Here is a 14,414-nt window from a genome sequence, read left to right on the forward strand (position 1 = left end):
AAATATAGACCTATTTAAACAATAGAGTGATACATATTAAGTGTATAACAAGTAATACTGACACCAGTGCAAAATGAAATAGCAATTAGAGTAAGATAAATATAGTCAAAAGTATTAAACTAAAATAGAAAAAGTTCATTACAACAACATAAGATTTAAAACTAAGTAAATATATAAACCCTAAACCCTTCCAGATAGTTCTCCATGACAGAAAAACCTTCTCAAAAACATTATTTTAAACATACTTAACCCTAACTTGAGAAAGAGAAGAAAGAAAACATAATTTGTCTGTCATGCTTCAACAATTCATGCTCCCTATGCATCAATTCAATCATTTTTTTAAATCTAAAAATAGCAATTTATTGTGCAAAATGTATATTTAAACGACCCAAAACTGCATTTTTAGACACAAAACTCTCAAGAAAAACTAAACCTTGCAATTCTTTGACAGCTTCAGAAACATCAAAGCACATTTCTTTGTTTGTTTATTGTTCAAATATCCCCTCTGATCATGTATAACCCTTTGCATTAGCTCTGCACGCCCCCCATAACAGCCCGACACCGCAGTTTGGGAACCACTGGTTTGAGTGAACTGGGTATTTTGCCAGCTCAGAACCAGATCCATCAGGTAAACTACTACCCCGACTAAAAGAGTCCTCTTTAAGTCCAAATCGTTCTTCCCAGACGTGAGCTGTACCTGAGCTGATGATGGAGGGTCGTGGTTTGGAGGCTCGGCCCAGAGAAACCCCTCCCGTCGGCCCGGGCTCGGCCGTCCCCTCCCCCTTACAGTCCAGCTGCAGGGTGTGCTCTTGTCCGGGGATGGAGATGGACTTGGCTGTGCTGGGAGGCCTGCAGGAAAAACAATAAAACAAGACAAACACACAACTTATCAGTCTGGAACAGATTAAATGAGCAGAGAGCTGCTTGGCTCGGCTCGCTCAGATAAGAGTCATTGTATCCACCGTGTGGAAACTGAGTCACAGGGCAACAAAGAACAAAGAAGCACAAATATTAATGTTTAACAACCCGGGTAAAAGGTCGGAAATGTACATCGAATATCAAGAGACTGATGAATACAGGCAGGAACATTATGCAGAACTCTTACAACAAATGTGTCTGCAATTTTGTTTAAAAACCTGATGAAATTCAAAGTTTCAGTAAACAAGGTATTTGTTATTTTGTCCATACAGAGCATTAATAATACTTTTAAAATGCTAGAACACAGAGGTAGAATCCTTCTCATTGTTGTAATTTGTTTTACAAAATTGAAAGAAACGTCATTGTAATCAATACTGAGTTTTAAGGATTAACTGTAGAAGAAATATCTCCAGTTTATCAGGTTGAAGATGTCTGGTTTGGTTTAGATTCAGCAGTTTTAAGTCCAGAACTTTTTGTTCTTTTCAACTTTAAGGTTGCAAAAAGACAGAAACAAACTGGCAAAATACCAACAATAAAAAGCATTAAAAAAACAAACAAAATTTAACCAGGTGAGACTGAAAACCCTGCGTATGGGTAAAATAATAAATCTGACTGTAGAAATGACTGTATTCAAATTTATATTATTTATTTATATATGTATTTATTTAAAATGTAAAATGTAAAATGTAAAATGTAAAATGTAAAATTTTAAATGAAATGAAATAAAATTTCACTCCGTTTGTTCATTCTTTTATTTACCAGGGACAGTGCAGATTAATCCACAATTTGGTTTCCACCTCAATGGAAATGTGGCAGAGTAAACTAGAGAGCTCATTTTTATTTACTCCCCGGGCAGGTTGTTACAATTTAGTGGCCTAAAATCATCAAATCAACACTTAGCAAGTACTATTGTACAACACTGTGCAGCACAATACATTAATGGCACAATGCAAGCAGTCCCAGTCTGATCCTTGTCTGGTCAAATGTTTCAAAATGGGATTCTACTTTAACAGTTTGATTTGATGGAGGCTCTGTGATGAATAACATGTGGTTAATCATTCAAACTATATTCATAGAAATCAGTGTGACATAAAGAGAGATCACCACGATTTAAAGAACTCACGTTTTAAAACACGGATCTCCAGAAAGGAGGGTCATCCCGATGATCACCTGGAATAAAACGAAAAGAATACATTTCAGCACAAAATGTCATCACTTTTTCAGTTCCAAAAACATTTATACTGCCACAGGAAGAGGAGGTTATCTCTCTTTTATCATCTCTGATTTTACGTTAACTAAATTATTAAATATGTTTCCATAGTTGTGGAATTGAAGCCTTTGTCCTTCCTCTTCCTGCCTTCATGCACATCAGTTAATAAAGATTCTGTTTATCACAGCAACATTTCTGTCCTTATCACAGGAGGACAGTGGTGGAGGAAATACTCAGTCAGATTATTAATTTAAAGGATAGTTCAGGTGTTTTGAAGTTGGGTTGTATGAGGTACTTATACATAGTCAGCCAGTTTATTCTAAAACTGAGCTGAATGTAGTATTTAAAATGTTCCTCATTACTTTTTGTGTCCCAGTTCCATCCTAAATACTAACTACTAGCAGTACAGTGTGTACAATGTTTGTCATAGTACTGTTTTACAGTTAGTACTTTTTACAAAAGTAAAAGCAGCAAAAACTATAGTGTAAAATACTCTGTTATAAGTAAAATTCCAGAATTTAATATCTTATTTAAAGAACAAAAGTATTTGCATCAAAATATACTTTAAGTACCAAATGCAAAAGTACTCATTATGCAGATTTCAGGAATATAAACTATTGAAGCATTATTGTCTTTATTACGTGATGTTGCAGCTGGTAACCGTGGAGCTCGTTTTAATTACTTTATATACTGCTGGATGGTGTAATACATCAAAAAGTATTAGTTGATTTATATTTTTGAATTAATAATTCGCATCTGCAAAGTAAAGTTGTCAGATGAATGTATGGAGTGGATTAAAAAGTACAATATTTGCCTAGAGTAACATAAAATGTAAATACTCAAGTAAAGTACCTCAAAACAGTCCCTGAGTACAGTACTTGACTAAATGTACTTGCAGAAAAGAACAGAAAATAAGTCAGAAAACAAAAGATCAAATACGTAAAGCTAGAAACTCCAACAATGACTGAGCTTTATTTTTGTTATTGGAGAAGCAACAGTGAACTTGTTTAAACTAAAACAATCTGTTTGTCTTCCTGAGCATTAATAAAAAACTAAATTCCCAGTAAGCTCTCCCAGTAAGCTCTCCCAGTAAGCTCTCTGACGTCAGAGTCTAACGTGAACTCCTCCAGAGGAATGAGATGACACAACGGACTCGTGACTCCTTTTGGCTCTTTGGTTTTGTTTTAACGGAGCAGTTTGTGTGGATGAACTCCGGGTGGCGCCGCAGAGCGAATAAAAACAGAAACTCCTTCACAAACAGAGAAACTAAAACTGATTCAGCTGCATGAAGAGTTTATAGATTTGTGATGAAAATGTTTTTACGGACTTAATCAATGTGTATAGAATGTCAGGAAGGTGACGTCTATAAAATGTTTGTTAAGCTATCAGTCTAAAACAAAAAGACAAAGAGAGATGAGAGAAGCTGGAACTTTAATTGTCAATTAATCGATTCATTCTGTAGGTCGGCTAAATAATGAATAGACTACTCATCACATCTGAAGGTGATTTATATCTAAAAACATCCTGATAGCTGCATCTAAAGTTCACTTTGTCTGTACGGAACAGATTAATGGATTTGTTTATGATTTCTTTTGTATAAGTTATGAATTAAACAAATGGATAATGTCAAAACAAACAGGAGAGCAAGAGACAACACAAAGGTAAGGCTGCCTGTAATGATTAAACAGCGACTATTTTGATAATCAATTAATTATTTCAGTCAGTTTTTAAGCCAAAATGCAAATATTTAATAAAAAAGTCTGCTGCTTTTTCTCTCCGTCAGAAAATTATATATATTTGCATTACTTGACATTTTCACTAATTATTTTTTTTATAAATGAAAGAATTAATCCAGAATATAATCTGCAGATAACTCAACAATGAATATAATCATTAGTTGCAGCTTTATTTGCATTATTTACAGATTTCATTGTAAAACTATGCTTTTAAACTCAATGTTTCCTGACAAACAACAGATTAAAATGACATTAATCAGGATAGATTGTAACTGGATCACGTTCAATGACTGAAGACTCGTTTTCAGTCATTCAGTCATTGCTCCTCCTGTGCACTCTATTCATTTATTTTTATAAACAAAGATGCATTAATTGAAAAAAATTCCACCAAACCTGAAAGCTGAAAGAACTATGACTGAAACTATTTATCTGTGGGCAATAAAATGTCTTAAAAATGGTGAGAAATAAAAATCACAATATCTAAAAACTCAAAGTGATGATCTTTAAATGTTCAAAAAACTGAAAAAATATCCAGTTTAGCATCACTTAAGACAAAGAAAAGCAGCAAATATTTAAAAGGTTAACAAAAGATGTGCTGATCAAATATATGTAGTTTTCTCTCAGCTCTAGATGGAACTAAAACTACCAAAATATATATTTTTTCTGACAGAAAAACCAAAGTACTTTAGCAAACGTCACAACATTTACATAACAAAAGGGGAAAATGAATAGACTCATTGACCTTTCCACTCTGGTGGCTTCTTGGAAGCAAATCAGTGAAAAAGGGTCAAATGTCAAAGTCTCAGAGTTAATGATCGAGCTCGCTTCAGGCTGGAAATTTATGACACAATTAAAGGTTTGTTTTAACGACGAGGGCACAGATGTGTAAAATAAATCCCCCCCCGTCTTATTATCGGGTCCTAACCTTCAGGATGGAGTTGTCCTGCCGTGTGTTCTTGGTGTCGTATCCCTCCAACAAACAGCAGCGTACGATGGAGCCAGAACCAGCAAACTCCGCCATGTTGAGGTCCGTGAAGCCCAGCTGAGGGTGGTGGTGGTGGTGGTGGAGGAGGAGGAGGAGGAGGAGGGAGGAAGAAGAAGATGGAGGAGGAGGAGAAGAAGAAGGAGAAGAAGAAGGAGGAGGAGAAGAAGAAAAAAAAGGAGAAGAAGATTGAGGAGGAGGAAGAGGAGAAGGAGAAGAAGAAGAAGAAGAAAAAAAAGGAGAAGAAGGAGAAGGAGGAGAAGAAGAAGAAGGAGAAGAAGATGGAAGAGGAGGAGGAGGAAAAGGAGAAGACGATGGAGGAGGAGGAGAAGAAGAAGGAGAAGAAGAAGGAGAAGGAGAAGAAGGAGAACGAGGAGGAGGAGGAGGAGAAGAGGAAGAAGAAGGAAGAAGAAAGAAGAGAGGGGAGAAGAAGAAGAAGAAGAAGAAGAAGAAGAAGAAGAAGAAGAAGAAGAAGAAGAAGAAGAAGAAGAAGAAGAAGAAGAAGAAGAAGAAGAGTTAATCATAGATCCATTAATGGTTCACACACACTTTATTTTTGGCACCACTAGATTTCTTCAACACCCATCGTTTGGTTAAAGAACTCACAAGCTTCTGAAATGTGTATGACAGGCTGCAAAAAACCACACGTCAATCTAAACGGACATCAAAGAGAGGAGCTCATATTTTTAAAGGGAGTCTGATTAAAACACCACGCCTCGAGTTTGGCACTTTGGTCATCCCCATCTTGGTTTTTGCAACCAATGAACCATAGAGCAGGGTCGTTGCAGTCTCTGAATCTTCTGCAGCCAACAACCTGTTGTTTTTGTCAACGAGGCGTTCGTTGTTCAATAAACTTGCGGGGAAGGCCAAATATTGCCACACCGACTGATGCCGAAGTGTCTTAAACCTGCATTCTCTCTCCTGTCCATCAGGGGGCGACTCCTCTGGTTGTATAGAAGTCTATGAGAAAATGACTCTACTTCTCTCTTGATTTATTCCCTCAGTAAACATTGTAAACATGAGTTTATGGTCTCAATCTCTAGTTTCAAGTCTTCTTCAATACAGCATGATGTTCATTTAGTAAATGATGCTCCATTTAGAGTCAAACAGACCATAAAGCAGGGGATGCTTTAGGGCGGGGCTACACACTGATTGACAGGTCAACACCAGAGACGTATACGGCGTCTCTACGTCACTCCTCCTCAGTCCAAATATGGTCACTTCCTTTCACTGGTTGCAAAAAATCCAAGAAAGCACTGGCCAAAAACCAAGATGGCGACGGCCAAATTTGGAATTCAAGGCTTCAAAAACATCAGTCCACAAACCAATGACATTTCAAAATGGCTGCTGGGAAAACAACTGATTACAGTCTCAGATCACAGATAAGGTTTCTGCCTCTACGACCTTCACCCCTAAAAACAAAGCTCACAGCCTCTTTCCGTGTGGAAACCGCCTTTTGTCTAAACTGCAATCAAGATGTTATTTTAAAAAAATCAGCTCCTCTCCAGCTAAACGTTCCCATTCTTCATCCTCCAGGTTCCTCTTTTCTTTAGGGAGCTTCTGTTTTCATAGGTGTGTATTTAAAAGGAAGCCAACTTCTAAAGGAGGGAAGTTGGGTATATATTTAGCCGTAAAGGAAAACCTAAGTGGAGACAGGGCCGAAAAAAACCCTCAGAGGAAGCGGTTCCTGCCGGGCAACAACGTCCAGGGATAAACTTCATGAGGGGTTTGACCTTGTAATTTCCATCACAAGACGTGACTCATTTCTCAGGAGCTCTTAGAGTTACAGTCAGCGAGGTGCTGCCAGGATGTTTCCTCGATTCCCAGCAAATGTGAGCAATGGTTTTTGATTTATTGTCACGTCATCCTCTTGGCTTCAACCGTCAAAATGCTGTGAGAGAATGCTAATATTTACACGATACTGCATTAAGGTTTACATGGAGCTCATCTGTAACTGCGTCTCTGTGTTTATGAGCGTGAGAGGTGAGGAGACACCAGCTCTTACCTTCGTGTACGCTTTTCCTCCTTTGAGTTCCTGCAGAGGGAAAAACAGGAAGACAGTAATGAACCCCGGTGAGCCAACTGATCCAAACTTTATATTACAGAGGCCTCAGATTACAGGGCTCCAGGCGAGAGAGTTTTAAATTACAACGTGGAGACCACACTGGTGGTTCCTTTAGAGGAGGACACCGAATCTGCACTGAAATATCTCCTGGAGGCGTTTTTGTGAGAACGTCTCCACAAGTCTTAAAACTGTCTGTACAAGTTTCCTAGAGGATGCATCTACTTTTTAAATACCTTACTTTGAGGAACAGCTTTCTGTTTCTACAAAATCCTTTCATATCACGACACCTCATCATGCGTCATAGTGACTGTTGAAGAAATACAGCACATAATGACAGGATGCATTATGTGCATAACTGAACTTTTTATACTCGGAGACTCGTACCTTCCGGACCGACACCCTGCAGACAGACGGGTCCAGGACTCCCGTGTGGGGGTTTGCACTCATCTTGGATATGAAGGTGAACCTCTTCCTCCAGCGAACGCAGTTCTCGTGAACTTCCTGTCTGTAAAGAGACAAAAAACACATAAATCAAAGTGATGAACAGTTTGGTATTCTTGTGCTTCCAATGAATTACTCATTTTGAAATGCCTTTCTATTTCTGCTCACTTCTTGAGCTGCAGACTTAATGATAGTATGAATCATTTTTCTATTTGCAGAGACGATAAAACAAACACTGAAACAACCAAAAGTGCGTATTTATGCAAAGACGGGGACAATTTTCCTGACATTTATGTCAAACCAAAACATTCTCAAGACTTTGCAACACATCAGTTTGATTTGTTTTACTCTCAGACCTCATAACTACACATTTGTTTCCCAATTATGTCGTCCCAGTCCCACAGCCTCATGACCAGTATCGCCCACTGAGGATCAGATTTGTCAGAGAAACTCTGAGAAAAACATGTTGTGAGCAACGTTTTCCAAAACGAACTGAATAAGCTCTCTGATTCCCATGGCTTCTGACATTTATTCCAGTTCTAGCTTATTCAAAGTGCAGCTTTTTGTTTGAGGATTATGAACCAGTGGAAGACATTCTTGATTAAACGACATTATTGACATTTTAACTCGTTTGTCTCTCTGGATTCTCCCTCCTGCTTTACTGACAAGAAGCCCTGTCAAGGAAACGGCGTACAAAGGTCTAAAGACTTTGTGAAAACACACTTTGCCTGGTCAGAAAAATGCCAGAGGACAAAACCTTTAAGTGTCTGACGATGGAAACGCAGCAGGAGGTGTTAAAACCAACCGGGTCACTGGTCTGTTTGTTTCTGAACAACAAAAGCTGATGTGAACGGAGAAAAGAAATGTCATAGAAACACTGGAGCATCCAGCAGGAGGAGGAAGAATGTGGATTTGTGAGACAACTTTATTTGTTGAATCACTTGTGACGTGTGTTGTGAAGATTTACATCGACATTCTGCAGCCAACTAGATGAAACAACTGGTCAATTAATCAATTAGTGGATCGATAGAAAAAAATACCTTTGAACTATTTTGATAACTTTGGATTTTGCAATTTCTTTTAACTAAACAAGCTATTTAAAGATGGTATTTGAGGCTTTAGGAAATTGCAAAGGGTCATTTTCTCAAAAAAAATGTACGCTCTCAAATTTTTTAAAGAAAATAATCAATTGATTAATGGAAAAAATTTAAATCAATAATGAAAGTCATCGTTGGGTAGAGGCCCAATATATGTTTTTGTCTTATGTGTATGTTGCTTGACCTTTCCATGAATAAGATAAGATAAGATAAGATAAGATAAGATAAGATAAGATAAGCCTGTATTGGTCCACTTTTGGTGCTGAAGCAGCAAAACAACAGAAATAAGTACATATACTTAAAGAAAGGGCAAAAAAAATAAATAATATTTGAAGTATATCCAATAAAAATAAGAATAGAATAAAAATAATAATTATTAAAAAGCAATTAAATTCAAACAGTAACCATGACCAGAGTTGTACTTAAACAAAACATTGCAATCTCTCAAACATTCAAAGCCAAAAATCAGAGCTTCAGTTTTATAAATCTGTGTGTGTAGTTCCTCGTGGCTCTGAATTACAAGCTAAATGAAAGCATGTAAACACATCACAAGAACATGCATCTAGTCTGATGTCAAAAGGTCAAAATCAAAACCAACTCCCTTTAAAAATCCAGCCTAACAGTCGTGCTTAGCAGCTCTGTGAGGAAGAGCTTTCAGCTAAAGGCCAACGGCAGCGCTAACATGCTAACACTGACGTTATGAGAAACAGTGTGTTGCATTCAGGGGGATATATTGAAATAAATGTGTTTTCTTTGGTATGAAATCGCCTGAAATAGGAATTTTGAGTTTTCGTTATCTCAGAATGAGCCGTTTATATCTACATGTGTTTGTGACTACCTCAATAAAGACTCTTTATCTGGTTAAACAGGAACGGTGGAAGTTGTACGCTAAAATGCTACAGAACAATTATGGGTTAAAAAAAACATCCTTACATTTAGGTTTTCATTATTTTTAGGTGGTGATAATCTGTGCTGTTTTGTGAGCGACCATCATTTAGTCAACCAAACGTTTGAGTGAAATACCGTCCTGTTAAAGAGAACAGTCATTTGTGTGAGCGGCCTGTGAATCACCAGTGAAAGCATAACAAAGAAATGTAACTTAGGAACTCCCATTGGTTTCTTTCTCACAACATGCTGAGTCACTTTAACTACATGACGCATTTTTAATTCCAACATGTATGAATCCCAGACGCAGTGCTTCATGCTGGAGATGTATTTCAAATAGAAACTGAAAGAGAAATGCTACTTCTGATAATGTAAATTTTGATATTGTAAAGTTATTTATTGTCACATGCACGATAATTACAGTGAAGCAGTTGTTGGCAGGGAAAATCTCAGGTTCCCTCCAACAATGTTTACTAATTAAATCCCATAAAAATGAGAATATAAGACATAAAATGCTATGAAATATAAATATATATATTACCGCAATGTTGTGACAGACCTAGCCAGTAAACATGGATCTAAATGCTGGGTTTAAAACACTAAAAAGTCAGCTTTGCATATGTTTTATTACCAGATATTTATTGTTATATGCACAACAATTAAACAGAGGCAGTCGTTGGCATGAACATCTTGGACCTCAGACTCTCATAAATATAAGTATAACATAAATCACTTAAAAAATTTGAATATTAGACGTAAAATACGACATAAATAAAAAATATAATCATCTACGGCTATTTAACTGTTCTGTTTGAGTTTTGATTTCAGTTTCAGTCTTTTTCTATTACGTTTAATCTCAGTTGTTTTCAGAATCATCAGAATTAGAAAACTTTATTGATCCCCGGGGGGAAATGTGCACGTTGCAGCTGCTTCCTCTATATAGGCACAAAGAAATACAAAACAATATAAAGGACTGTGAAAAATAAAATGTGCATGTAAAATGTATATAATGCTACAATAAAAATATACACACAATATATGCAGGGATAAAAAGTAAATATGAAAAACAAGAAACAAGGAATGAGAAATATCTTTAAATATTTGCATCAGACACCAAAGTTTAAAAAATGCTGAGAAGTTAGATCTATTGAGATATAAATGGGAGAATAGTTATAATAAGAATATATCTTAAAATAGAATATATCTTTAAATGAAGAGTTATTGGAAGTACTACACAGTTGATTTATTGTACAAGTTATTATATCGTCAATATCTTTTAATTTATTCTGTAGAGGCAGTTTGAGTGATTGTGTGAGACAGAAGGTGCTAATGACACACACACACACACACACACACACACACACACACACACACACACACACACACACACACACACACACACACACACACACACACACACACACACTAGCAGCAGCTGCTCCTCACACCCTCCTCCACCATCACAGTCACCATTATCCAACATCTCTCCACAACCTGCTGTGTGATTTCTACTAGTTATCTTTCTTTCTCTCTCTTTCACCACTTTTAATCGTTTTAAAAACATTAATGAGAAACATTATAAGTCAAAGTTGTTTTACTTTGGATATACAATGAAGCCTCAGTAACATTTACAGTTTTTACAACTAAAATCCTGTAAATATTTGATGCTCACGTTAAATTAAACGTCTTTCTTTGAAGATATCTTTGGGTTTTTGCCATTTCAGAATCAGTGACATCTTTTTAATCACTAATCAAAATGTTTTTTATTAATGCAGGAACATCATTTTTCATGTATTCCATTTTATTTTTGTATAATTGTAATTGTCTGTTTTTATTTGCCTCTTTGCAGTCCTGACATGTTTTAAAACCTGGTTTAACCATTTAAAGAAACTTATTATATCATTTATTGTTAGCCGTTAAACATACTGACAATGTTACAGGCGATGAATTTTCAAATATGTACTGCAGGGCTGTTTTAGTTTTTTCTAGTTTTAATTAAATCAATTAATTGATTCAGGTTAGAGAAATACAAATAATAAACATTTGCTTTTTAAAGCCTCTCAAATTAAGTTTTATTGCTTTCAGCAATTTAATATCATAATAAATAGAATATTTAGGGATTTTCAAACAAAAATTTGTGATTCGAAAAAGTCAATTTGGGCTCCGTGAACTTAAGAAATGGGATTTTTTTTATATTTCGACATTAAATGACTCATCAAATATGTAGAAAAGAAATTAGCTGATATATTAACCTCTCATGACCCTTTTGACCTTTTCTTTGTGGACATGATGACGCTCATCCATTCACACAATGGTGTCATGTGATCTACGAGACGCCAAAGATTTGCTGCAATGAACCAGCAAACGTAAAGAAGAAGAAGACTGCTAGATAGTAAACATGGAAGTTAATGATTCTGGGTTTAAAACACTTAGAAAATCAGGTGTGTGTGTTTTATGAGGAAGGAAATGCACTCCTCAAGTGAATATAAACATAAGTTTTGTTTGTTTACAGGAAAAAACTCCACATGTTCTCTTTAAACTACAGTGTCTACTAATATAAATCCATCAAAATAACGTGAATTAAAGAGATCTGTTCCTGCTTTACCCAAAATCCAACAAAGAACTTAATGATGTTTGTAAAGTTCTCTTCCTAAACCAGTTAAAATGAGGATTTCCCATCATGCATCTTTCCCTGGAAACAAGTGATCTCCTCATAGGAGTAGAGACTCTCTGCAGCTCTTATCAGGACCCCCACACCATCGGTCCTCCAGTGTGTAGCGGGGAGCGTTCCTAAACCACATTCCTCAGTCCAGATGGCTTTGTTCAGCCGCCATGGAAACCTCGCACTCCTCTAAAACCCCAACGCCGCTCTGCCAGCAGCTCAGAGGAGGAGGAGGAGGAGGAGGAGGCGCTAACACCAACTCCCTCTCTCTCGCCTTTAGACGTTTTTACAAGCTCTCCGACGTTTGTTTTTAATCTCACCTGCAACCTTTTGTGTCTCTCGTGTTTTACTGTTTTTACTCTCAGGGTTCGTGTTGTGGAGGAGGTGGGAGGAGGAGGAGGAGGAGGAGGAGGAGGAGGAGGAGGAGGAGGAGGAGGTGTCTGGCTGTGTTCACACTGATTATCCAAACTCTGACTTTTTCCTCCCACATGAGACTCACATCTGAGCTGTTATGTGTCAACAGCAAAAACCTGTTTCTGATCAGAACCAGATTTATATCCGATACTAAGCTTCACCCATAAAAAGGAGCGTCCAAGACATACAATTCTGCATAAGTTAAAATATATAATCACATTATTCCAAGGACCAAAAGTTGACAGTGGGGAGGAACAAAGAAAAAAATCTGTGGATGTAAACAATGCTGTGTTTAAAATACTTTTACTAAAATACTACTGGTGTTGTTGACCTGTCACTCAGTGTGTAGCCCCGCCCTAAAGCATCCCCTGCTTTATGGTCTGTTTGACTCTAAATGGAGCATCATTTACTAAATGAACATCATGCTGTATTGAAGAAGACTTGAAACTAGAGATTGAGACCATAAACTCATGTTTACAATGTTTACTGAGGGAATAAATCAAGAGAGAAGTAGAGTCATTTTCTCATAGACTTCTATACAACCAGAGGAGTCGCCCCCTGGTGGACAGGAGAGAGAATGCAGCTTTAACACATGAAGCTTTGGCTTCCCTGAACAAAATCGGAGGTTGCCGCCTTGTTTCCCTGTTTGATCAAAAAAAAACAGGCTTCATGGAGGTTCACATTTTCCAGTTTGGATGTTTTAGAAATCTTTAACGACGTGTAAAGTCCTCACAAAGAAACTTGACTCATCCAGAAATAAAAAGACTGGATTCAATCAGCACCATGCTGAGCAGCAAACTGGGTCAAACCCGAGCACAGTGACAGAAGACAGACGCTGCAGCTGAACGGAGCTCACATAAACAGAGGACTGTCACAACGGCTGCAGACACTAAACCAATACAAAGGCCTTCACTGTGCGTGTCCTCTTCCACGCATGTGTCCCGCGGTGACTTTTTGATCTCGTTGAACCCAAAGCTGTGTGTTTCAAACAGAAAAAAACTGCCTCGATGCAAAACATAATTTCCGACAGCTGTAAACAGAGCAGAACCTGATGTTTCCCCCAGAACACGTCATCCTGGAGACGAAGGAGCGGCAGCAGCTGGGAAAAACAGAAATCCTGCAACTTCTACATTCAGTTAATTATCATTACTAAATGTTAACAAAAGAGGAGACACACTGTCCTCTGTTGAAAAATGAGTTTGGCCTCAGAACCTTAAACCAGAAACAGAGATCGTAAAAGAGAAACGACAGAGTCAACAATAACCAACAATTACACGCACATTTAAGATTCAAAAGGCAGATAAAGCCAACAAGAGATGGAACAGAATATTCCGTGATTATATAACATCCCGAGTAGATTAAGGGAAGCGGTTGGAAAAGCAAACACGAGAAGAGGAAGAGAGGATTTATAATCTCAGAGAAGCAAAACACTGGATCAACCAGAGGAGGAAAGAAACGGGAGACAAAGTTTCAAGTGGGAAGAGGAAGAAAGGATGTGAGGTTCTTTTTAAGATTATTTACAGGAAACATGGAAAGAGGTTTTATGGTGAGTGGCATAACCGCGAGGCCACCCAAGATATGAAGTACTGAGAAAATAAGATTTAAAACTGAAGAAATAAAACAGTTCCTTCTGCTTTCTCCTCCAGCTGCTGATTTTTCAGGGTTTATTATTGAATTCAAGTTTTTGATTGGTCGAACTTATAGTTCCAGAAAGCTCTTTAAGATGCCGTTTTATGTTATTTCCCCCTTGTGGTCTTTAAATGAGATATTTTGTGTTTTCCGTTGCATGTTTGAGTCTGTAAATCTTTGTTGTTGCAGCAAATCTCGTCAAGAACTCTCTCTTTCCAGGTTAAAAAGGTTGAATTTATTTTTATTTAAAAGGAAAATGAGGATTAACTGTTTCTTAAAAAGAAAAAACTGCTTTTGTAAGTTTAGCTACATCGAAGAAACGGAAAACAAGAATTTTTCAACGTGTGGGTGTATTTTTTCGGATCTTTCTCTCCG

The 14,414-nt window shown here is 37.2% G+C and overlaps 1 protein-coding gene across 1 annotated transcript in view; it reads right to left on the reverse strand.

Moving 5' to 3' along the window:
• The window catches only part of LOC129101098 (early estrogen-induced gene 1 protein-like), a 33,629-nt gene that overhangs the window by 6,614 nt on the left and 12,601 nt on the right, over positions 1–14,414 (reverse strand). The window contains exons 2-6 of the mRNA XM_054610738.1: positions 7,296–7,416; positions 6,852–6,881; positions 4,790–4,906; positions 2,042–2,088; positions 698–849 (exon numbers count right to left, since the gene is read on the reverse strand). Of these exons, the coding sequence (XP_054466713.1) occupies positions 698–849; positions 2,042–2,088; positions 4,790–4,906; positions 6,852–6,881; positions 7,296–7,416 (467 nt within the window). The remainder of the gene's footprint in view (positions 1–697; positions 850–2,041; positions 2,089–4,789; positions 4,907–6,851; positions 6,882–7,295; positions 7,417–14,414) is intronic.

Source organism: Anoplopoma fimbria, chromosome 13, assembly GCF_027596085.1.
Source record: "Anoplopoma fimbria isolate UVic2021 breed Golden Eagle Sablefish chromosome 13, Afim_UVic_2022, whole genome shotgun sequence".
NCBI classification, from domain to species: Eukaryota; Metazoa; Chordata; class Actinopteri; order Perciformes; family Anoplopomatidae; genus Anoplopoma; species Anoplopoma fimbria.